The following is a 10,268-nucleotide window of genomic DNA, read 5'->3' as shown; positions in this document are numbered from 1 at the left end:
GACGCACGCACGCACGCACACACACACACACACACACACACACATACATACATACATACATATACATACATAATACATCAAGAGCACATAATAGAGAATCTCTATTATGTGCTCTTGATGTTATATATATATATCAGGAGTAAATAATAGAGATTATTTCTATTATTCACTCCTGTATATATATACCAAGGGTGAATAATGACAAATAATGACATGATTTACCCCTGATATGTGTGCGTGTGTGTATATGTGTGTGCGTGTGCGTGTGTATGTGCGAGTGCGTGTGTGTGTGCGTGCGTGCGTGTGTTTATTTACCTGTCTATCCATCCATCCATCGATCTCGCCATTCATATGCCTTTTTTTTACTGTTTTTTGTCGGTTTGCCTTCCTGTTTGCTTGCTTGCTTTTCTGCCTGACCCACTGTATTTTTTTCTCCTTCTCCTCAGCGCCTCCCTGCACCCTCTCTCCCTCTCTCTCTCTCTACATACATGCACGCACGCACGCACGCACACACACACACACACACACACACATACATACATACATACATATACATACATAATACATCAAGAGCACATAATAGAGAATCTCTATTATGTGCTCTTGATGTTATATATATATATATGTGTGTGTGTGTGTGTGTGTGTGTGTGTGTGTGCGTATATATATATATATGTGTGTGTGTGTGTGTGTGTGTGTGTGTGTGTGTGTGTGAGTGTGCGTGCGTGCGTGCGTGCGTGCGCGCGCGTGTGAGCTCATGGTGCATTTCTCAAACGAAACAAATACGTGCTGCCTGCATTCTAACGTTCATTAGAGAGCTGCTAAGTCTCGACAGCACATGGTTGGACCTGAGCACTACCAGCGATCGGGTTACCGCCGCCGCACGCTGCCGCAACAGCCTGCTAGAACGCTTGAGGTATATATTTGTTAAGTTTCGCAATCACGAACGCGATCGCGGAGCGCGGGGGTGGGGGGACAGACGGGTAACCGAAAACTCGATGCAGCGATTAAGACAAGAAGCGATTTTCGGCGCTGGGCCGCCTCGCCATCCAGACATTCTCCAGAGACACTGTGAGCGTGGCGCACGTGCCAGTTCGTTCGTTGATGAAGGCGCTGTTCCCCGTCGCGGAGAAAAACATTCGGAGATTTCATTTCCTTGGGAAACCGGTCTGAGAACAGGGGGCCGTTGTCGGAATCATCGTAAAGTTAATACTAATGTTAATGCTAATATATAGCACTTCCGTCTAATGTTAATGTTAAGACGAGTCTTGTTTCTGTCAACAGGCCCCTGGATAGCAATCACTAATTAACGTCTATAACCTTTATTAACCTTGTAAATTTTTTACAACCTTATCAAGAGCTATTAACTTACGTTGTGAGTGCAGGGGATAGCACTGGGGTGAACATTATTCATCAGGGAGGGAGCAGCGAACTCAGTTGTGTTTAAATTTTGCTGGAAACAATTATTACGATGACGGGCGGAAAATCTCCGAATGTCAGACTGCTCATGAGCAGAATTCGCGCGAGAGCAGTAGCAACCATCGCCAGCTGTTTGTTAGGCAGTTTTTCATTGTAAAACCCAAGCTTATCCTAGTCTATTTCGAGCTGCATACATTAGTCTCTTATGCATGGGGCAGATTTTTATCCCCGAATTTTTGGTGCGTATTCTCGTTTGGTCGTCAATTAATGGGAAAACTTTGGTAGCAAAAACGTAACAAATTCAGACATGGATGTCGTGAGCAATAATGATTCTCGGTGAATAACTCAAATACTAAAAGGAAATGATTTTTTTCAGCAGTGTCCTATTGTTTTTGCCCGGGTTTTGAACAAGGTGTACTTTCTTCTCACGTCCTAAATTGCTTTGTTGCGTAGCCATTAATTGCAAATGCATTTTTATGTGGCTTCATTGATCTGGGTCAGCTCTATATTAGAACTTATCTGCATATGGTTGAGCTATATGTATACGTTTGGATTTTTTCCGTTTTTTTTGGCTAACGCTCCATTAGGAGTGTTCCCAACTTTGATATCATTAATGATTAATGATTAATGATTGATAATCCTAACCCTAACCCTAACCTAAATGACATTAAACCACAAACTAATATATGACCATATATATATGTTATTATAACCATATATATATATATATATATATATATATATATATATATATATATATATAATAATATATGTTATTATGACCATTAATGACATTAAAGTTGGGAACACTCCTAATGGAGTATCACCCGTTTTTTTGGCAGTTCTACTAAAAAGATAATAGTCGTAGTCAGAATAAAGGCTAAACATTTACTCAAAAGTGCCTCAAATACCATCTCCTGCGATCTACATTTTCAAAATTTTCTGGGAGAGGACCCCCAGCCTGTGTGCGTACACATCCATTTCACCCTAGCTACGCCCCTCGTGTGAGGTAGTGATAGTGGTAGGAGTAGTGATAGGGGTAGGTGTAGTGTAATAGTGAAGTGTGGTCTGTTGTGTGGTAGTGGTACTGGAGTGTAATAGTGGTAGTGGTGGTGACATCATTACTATGACACTGTATGTATGTGTGCAATAACACTGACATTACAGGCGCATCCAACTAAAGATGGACGTTCTAGGAGAGCACATGGCTCTGGCGACGCTGAGAACCCAAGCTGCCGACGTCCGGCTGCGCCTGCAGCGGAGCCACCGTCGCTTCACGCTGCTCGTCGATCATCTGCTGCGAAGCCACCTGCTGCTCACGTCAGCAGCTGCCATGCGGTGGCTAGCCAGCGCCGACACCGGTCAAGCTAGCCAGACATCGGACAGTCAAGACTCTGGGATGGCAGACGGCGGGAAAGTCGCCAGAGATCAAGAAATGTCGTGTTTCTGCGAGGAGCGTTTCGAGCAGGAGTCGCCTATCGTTAGAGGGACTGATCGAGAGCTAGATGGGATAGCAAAGTACGAGCTGAGCGAGAAACTAATGTTGACTGATGATGCTGATAACGCTAGTAACGCTGATGATGCTGATAGAGAACTCATGGCAGAGGGTACGAAGAGAGAGGATATTTTGGACACGATTTGGCTTCTTATGGAACTGTGTTCGTGCAGCGGAACAAAGAGAAGCCTCCCTGAGCAATCTACGCGAGCTGAGGTCAGACCGCATCAACAGCTAAGGGTTCCACATTTTCTACAGAAAGAACCGTTGCGCGAGAGAAGCATGCGCGTGCCCCCCGTCTACAACTACTTAATAAACGCCACATCTCAACTGCCACGTACGAAACAAACGCACGAAGAGAGGCCTTCGTTTATCGAGAACCTTATAGAGCAAATGCGATGACACAACAGGGGCCGTGGCAGCAGAGCGGTGGAGTCCGTGTAATCGACTAATAATGTGTATACCTCGAATAATAAACACTTCGAAGAGGATTTCCCATTTAGATGGCTTCACTTTATTTCGTATAACGCATCGATCATACACGATCTATCTAACTGACACCTGGGGTTACACTTCGTATCAATATTTTCTTTGGCAAAACAACCACATGCCAGCCATGCTCTGCTATACACACGCCGTGTTTCGTCCGAGTTTAGTGGGGGGTACGCACGCGTTCACAGTTATATACGTGGTACAGCACCACCGCGGCATTGGCCGGCGATATCCAACCCCAATAAACACATGAATACAGGTCATATCACTTCACATTAACATGCTCAAGGCGATATAAAATCAAGATCATTCAAGCGAGATTTAACTACGTCGCCACATTAAAAGTCACCTTTACATCGCGCGCGAGCGCGGTTTTTGATTTAAAATGGGAAAAAGGACCAAAGCGACGAGTGTGGTGACGTTCTAAAATCTCTTGCATACAATATTCATTACGTTTTTTTGTTTTTTTTTTAAATACGTTATATATACAAAACTTTAGACACATACGGCATTAAACTGCTTTAAAGCTTTCTCAAGCTAGGTAATTTTAGGACGCATTTACACCACTCAATACCACGCCACACCACCGATGTCACAAACGTGGCCCCACAATTCCAGCAGTTTACACGACATAACGACTACAACAACGACGCTGACGACGACGACAACGACAACCGCATAACCATCTTTGGCACTAGCACAGATCGCTCTGATTACATAGTACTTACTTTTAGGGGAGATTTCCCTATCGAACTTAAATATTATATTATAGAATAAAGAGGCTCTTAACTACTACAGCTACAGGACGGATACGAAGCATCAAACCTGAGCAGTACTTAACGTGCACACACATGCGCACGCACGCACACACACGGTTCCTTGCGTGTTCATCGACTTATTATTACACACTGAAGCTGCATACACAGTTCCACAACACATCCAGATAACAATACCGCGAACACATCCCCATCTTGAAAACGCGTTACTAGATGATGGGAGTGGAGTGTTGGGGGGAAAAAATCTCCAAAAACGGGTCCTGCCTGGCAGGTGCACGAATTAACTTTACTACCCACCTGCATCAATACATTACAATATACAACGCGCGACATGACTTCAAGATGGGAGATAAGGCACACACGGTGACACCAAAACAACTGCCAATATCTTCGTTCACTGGGATGCAATCACACACACAAAAACCACACCATGACGAGTGCAAGACACGCACGCACACGCGCGGGGGAAACTGTATACGTCACAGTTCTGTCATCGATACCTGCATCACAGATGCATGCAGAGACGTTACTCTCTCTACTTACTCTCTACCCCGCGCACGAGAGACACAATGCACTCGCACAGCCTCTCACTAATTAACTTAACTATCGCTATAACTACACTACTCCTGAACTACACACGAATATTGTGCTCTGCACACGCTGGCCCAGTGGTCGGCTCACTGTGTTGATTCCAAAACAAGATTGTAATTTGCACCCGGCCTCCAGTGTAAATTTTTTTAACAGGTCCCTCCCATAAAGGATATCGGACACTTCCAACAGAACATATGCGGCAATGGGAAACTACATTCGCCGTGCCATGCCTTGCTGCTTGCAGACTCGAGGCTTGTAGAGCCACGTAACGAGAATTTAGATATACACAACCATTACCACCACATAAAGCAACTGCGTAGCTAACATATCTCCGCCATATAGGTAACAGCACCATAAATGCATGCACACTGACAACAAATCTCCCAGCACGCACAACACAAACACACACACTCACTTGTGTGTACAGTGAGCCGACCATCAGGGCCAACAACAAAAACAACAATAGCAACAACACCGGCAAACGCTATCCAACGTAAACAGATATTCTCCTCGCACAGTGCTTTTAAAACGGCGTTACAATACTGTAGACGTGTACAAACCACTAAAATAGCAGTAGGCGTGCTGTAGGGCCACTGCTTAGAAGCTCAGAGTTTCGGGCAAACAGGCAGCCTAGCCTCTACGCCAACAAACGCACGCGTCAAGGGACAGGCTAAAACGGACGAGAAAACGTTAATAAAGTACCAGTATACTTAGTTAATATGTATATAGTTATCATTTTACCATTTATATATTAAAAAGTACATACAACTTTGACAATAATGAGAAATTACCACAAAAATTTTCATGAATGACATGACACTGATTTCTGATCAAAGTTCTCATAGATGAATTTAGGTGGTATGAAGTGGATTTCCAACAGTGCTTGGTATAGCCTACACAAAAACTGGACAGCACGTCATTTGCTCGTATAGCCTAGGTGATAGCAATCAAAACAACGTTAAATTCAAGCACATATTCAACATTGATATATATCGTGGGGTAAAAAGGCTCACCTACAAAAAAATCTTCATCAAAAAATGTCACCAATGGTGATGCAGTGTTGTTATAGCAGAGTTGCACCAGAAAATATTACAACACGACAACAAGCAATGGTAACGAGATTCTCTGTCTTTAAATACAAATGTAGTAATACATCAACGACAGTGAGATAAACATGAGTACACAAAGCAGTTCCGTACAAAATCCCCAAATGTACAAAAAATCAACATACTACTGATCACAGCAAGTGCACCTGAATGACAAGAAAACACGACAACATACTGTACACATGCACTGCCAAAAAAAACCACACATATTCAAAACCCTCGGCCATTATTAATATCTGCTCCGAAAAACGTCCACCCATGCACGCACGATCGCAGTGCAGCACACATAAGTGCGTGCCGGCAACATCTGCAAACGCACGCACGCACATACATACACACACGCACGCACGCACACGCGCGCACACACACACACACGCGCGCACGCACACACACACACACGCGCGCGCATGCACACACACACACACACACAGCTAACGTTTATCGGCTAGACTTAAAGACTGCAGGAAGCCAATGCCCAGCCATCACAGCCGCAGTGACACGGGTATCATCAAACTACGCTCTCTCATCAACACGCTATCAAAAAAAGGTCGACATAAAAATACGCGTATCAAAATATTCATTCTTACATGGAATGCCAATGACGTGGGACTTCTCAGGGGTCCGGGGGTGCGACGCGCACTCCGGCTCGGAGGGAGAGAGAGAGGAAGACCCTTCACACCACACAGCATCAACGCTCTCACGCCATGCCGTTGCCCGCGTGCGTCGGCGGCGGCGACGAGTGCTGCCCACTGGTGTTCAACTCCTCAACGAGAACTTTGACGCCGTTCACGGTCTTGGCGACGAGACGAGGCTTGCCCGTCCGCTCGCTAACGGGTATCCAGGCGAACGTCTGAGGGTCGGCGCTGTACGCGTACACGGTCGGCGGCGGCGCGGTCGGACTATAGGGCATCGGGCGGTGAACGTGCGACTGTAGAGACTGGGACAAACGATGCTGATGCTGAGCTGGTCCCATAAGCGACGGCGGCATCGGCTTCCTGAGCAGGGATCCTTGGCCATTTCCAGGTTGCAGCCCAGCCATCTCAAACTTGGGGCTAATACTGGAAGGCGCCATACTGCCCTGGAACAATTCCATTCCTAATTAATTTGCTCGCCAACAATCTTATCTTCACAAAGAGACTACCACTGCTGGCCTTGGGTGACCTCTTAAAGAAGAGATACGAAAAACTATACAAACTGCTAGTGACAGATGTCAAGTCACACCACTGACAAGATGTAGTGCACGTATGTGTGATTCCATATTCAAGAGCGCTTCTAACACATGCACACAAATGTAAACCAACTTCATTAACTGGCAAAGCTGTGACGTCAGGTAATGTGAAATATCCTTTTTCTCGACCAAACATTGGTCCAAGCAGCGAGCCATTTTGAGCTAGAGTTACCCATTTGTTGCCATTGTTGTTGTTAGTAAATTGGCCCAGTTATATGTCAATAGTGTCAGACAATGGATTTGGCACGCAACTAAAATCTGCCGGACCTACCCAAAAAACGAATTTTGCATTCTAGAAGACAACACAATGCTTAGTATAGTAGCTCACTATAACCTACGGTGATGAATTAAATTTCAATGTGGCGACTTGCGGTGATATAGGTGAAATATCAGAGATAGTTTTACATCTGTGTGCATAGTTTCCAGTAGTCTTAAGTTTTAATAATAATAATTAATTACACTACAAGATTGCACGTAACTCTTTCCTCTCCATCAAAACCTATTCCATGCTACAATCTATACAAATCATCCTAGTCAATCACTTCCACTTATGCAATTATAACTTCTAAAACAATATTCATTTCTTTCTTATACATGCCATGAATAACATGCAACGTTCACTTCTTGAGTATGATATTCATGCACCAACACAAATACACTGAATACCCTTGAAGGTGAACTGTGCTGATCTAAAAAGACTCCGCTTCCTGTAACCTGACCAGCCCGATAAAAACTTTACTGCGAAGTTTCTTTTATTCCCTCACTTTTTCTAACATGTTGTATGCAATGTTTTACAAATTTACTCGCAATCAAAAATAATTGATGATAATAATAAATTTTTGCTTTACAGTTTACGAGCAACCCGTTTTCTTGCCTACCTACCCGGACCCCACCAAACCATACGACAGTGTAACTGCAACCGCACAATGTTAGAGCCCAGTGACGCGGCAAACGAGGAAAGGCGTGCCAAAATGACGCGATGTTACCTCAGGCGGGCCCGGCTCCATCACAGACGCTTGCTCAGCTGATGCCTCCATTGCGTAGAGCTGCTGCTGCTGCTGCTGATGCTGAGCTGCACTATTCACGTACATCATGGCTGCCTCGGGAGGCATGTAGTTGGGGAAGGCCACATAGCTGCCACCCTGACAATGAACAATGCGCCAAACACATCGTTTCATAATCGTTCCGAAAATACTTCAGCAGAGTACTTCAGTACGGGCTTGCCAAACTAACGACGACCAAAAGCCGCAGTAAAGCACGAAGAAAAAACACAATATAAAAAACAACAAAAACACAACAGCCAATCAAAATCCTACGAGAATTACCTGCGGGGTGGCCCAACGCCACTGGCTCCAAGAAGCTTGAGGCTGCAAATACACAACAATTCAGTTTTACCACGCGTGATGGTAAGCTAATCACCTTAAAAACAAACAGCAAACAGTTGCAAAGGCTCATCGTATATCAAAAATGATGCTACACCTAATCCAGGGTTCGAAATCCTAACGGGCCTGACATTTCTAATACTAGCAGGCCCGACGGCCCCGTAGAAAATCCACCCCAGCATGCATGCAACTAGCAGCATGCACTAGTGATCTCAGTGCCGGATTCAAGAAGAAATGCGCACGCACAAGTGCGTACGCAGAAAATTTAGAACACCTCACTCACAACTTTAGTTGGCATTCAAGAAACGTGCGTGGGGTGTTCGTACGCACAGGTTCCTGAATCCAGACTAAAGCAGCGTTGGCATACCAAAAATCGATAAGAACTGGGTGCGCTTACTTTTCGCCAGTGCCCAGTGCCCAGTGGCAGTGAACCTTACATTGTGTTGGCCAAGATTTATTTAGGTGCACAGGTCGTGGGGCACGCTCACTGTTCACGTGCGCTAGGTTGTGGAGTAATTCGCACATAATCCCTGCCCATTTCACGTTTGGATGTAAACAATACAGTATCACGTACTGGTAGTTAACAAACGATCAGTATACTGTTTTAACATAATATTAAGAAGAATACATACAGTAAAACAATAATTGTCTCAAGTTAACACACATAAGTCACTGTAGCTGCAAACCACGTCGTATTTCTTACTAGTCATGCAAACAGCAGTACAGCCTCGTCGCACCACTCAGGTTTAACCATGTCATATTGTTTCTAACGTTTGGAAAAACTATATACATTTTATACAGGGTGGAGCTAAACAAAAGCTTCCCTACGTTATGACCAAACGTGGTTTACGTAAAACACCTCTACATGATGTGCTTTATCATTTGCATAGCTTAAATTCCTGTCTCCCAATATTCTGTACACCATCTAGCACATCAGGCAGAATGTCATCTAAATATCGGATTGGTAATCAATGTTGGCTTTTCAAAATCCCAAAGCAGCACGTACAACAACACACCTAGTCCAAGTATGAACATTATTATATCGTTGCTCTGCTGCAGTTCGTGAAGCAAGCATTTATGAACTAGCCACCATCTCCTAATAGCGCTGAGAGGGCCTATGTCCCCCCAGGGTACTGCCGGAACGTACCCTGGTACTATATTATATGCCGGACCGTACCTCGCCTACTCCACTAATGAGTCTAGGGAGTCGCCTACGCCTACTCCCTAACCCTAACCCCAACCCTAACCATATCAAATAGTTACCAGGGTACGTTCCGGTATACCGAACCGTACCCAGGGTACGTTCCGGCAGTACCCTGCGGGACATAGAACCTATGAGCCCTAATAGCCATGCACCCATCTCCTAATAGCCATGCACCCATCTCCTATAGCACCATTCTCAAAGATTGTGGTGAGAGCAAAGTTATTTAAAATATACACGGCAACTGTAAAAGAGGCAGAAGAATAGGAATATTTCCGGAAATTGACTTCATAATTTATGAAGTGGGACAGAGAATGAGCACCGTTTGGAAAGTTTGCGGGCAACTGGCAGCTGTAGTGGCCAATAAAAAGACGTGGCAAGCTGTGACTAAAGCAGTCAATGCCGTATCCAGCAAGCCACAAACTCAAGATGAGGTGAGTGTATGGGTGTGTGTGTGTGTGTGTGTGTGTGTGTGTGTGTGTGTGTGTGTGTGTGTGTGTGTGTGTGTGTGTGTGTGTGTGTGTGTGTGTGTGTGTGTGTGTGTGTGTGTGTGTGTGTGTGTGTGTGTGTGTGTGTGT

The 10,268-nt window shown here is 44.7% G+C and overlaps 2 protein-coding genes across 4 annotated transcripts in view; one reads left to right on the top strand and one right to left on the bottom strand.

The window, feature by feature from the left end:
* Positions 1-3,903, top strand: part of LOC106808495 — a 30,318-nt gene extending 26,415 nt beyond the window's left edge. Inside the window, exons 9-10 of the mRNA XM_014811237.1 lie at positions 815-916; positions 2,587-3,903. Coding sequence (XP_014666723.1) covers positions 815-916; positions 2,587-3,316 — 832 coding nt within the window. The 3' untranslated portion in view covers positions 3,317-3,903. The remainder of the gene's footprint in view (positions 1-814; positions 917-2,586) is intronic.
* LOC106808506 (protein boule-like) overlaps positions 3,406-10,268 on the bottom strand; it is a 27,836-nt gene continuing 20,973 nt past the window's right edge. For all 3 annotated transcript variants that reach the window (XM_014811255.1, XM_014811257.1, XM_014811256.1), the window contains exons 9-11: positions 8,433-8,474; positions 8,094-8,249; positions 3,406-6,957 (exon numbers count right to left, since the gene is read on the bottom strand). In XM_014811255.1, the coding sequence (XP_014666741.1) occupies positions 6,577-6,957; positions 8,094-8,249; positions 8,433-8,474 (579 nt within the window). In that variant the 3' untranslated portion in view covers positions 3,406-6,576. The remainder of the gene's footprint in view (positions 6,958-8,093; positions 8,250-8,432; positions 8,475-10,268) is intronic.

The sequence above is a fragment of the Priapulus caudatus genome, unplaced genomic scaffold (genome assembly GCF_000485595.1).
Source record: "Priapulus caudatus unplaced genomic scaffold, Priapulus_caudatus-5.0.1 Scaffold282, whole genome shotgun sequence".
Taxonomy (NCBI): Eukaryota; Metazoa; Priapulida; class Priapulimorpha; order Priapulimorphida; family Priapulidae; genus Priapulus; species Priapulus caudatus.
Note: the sequence above shows the minus strand (reverse complement) of the source record. Positions and strands in the feature narration are given on the sequence as shown.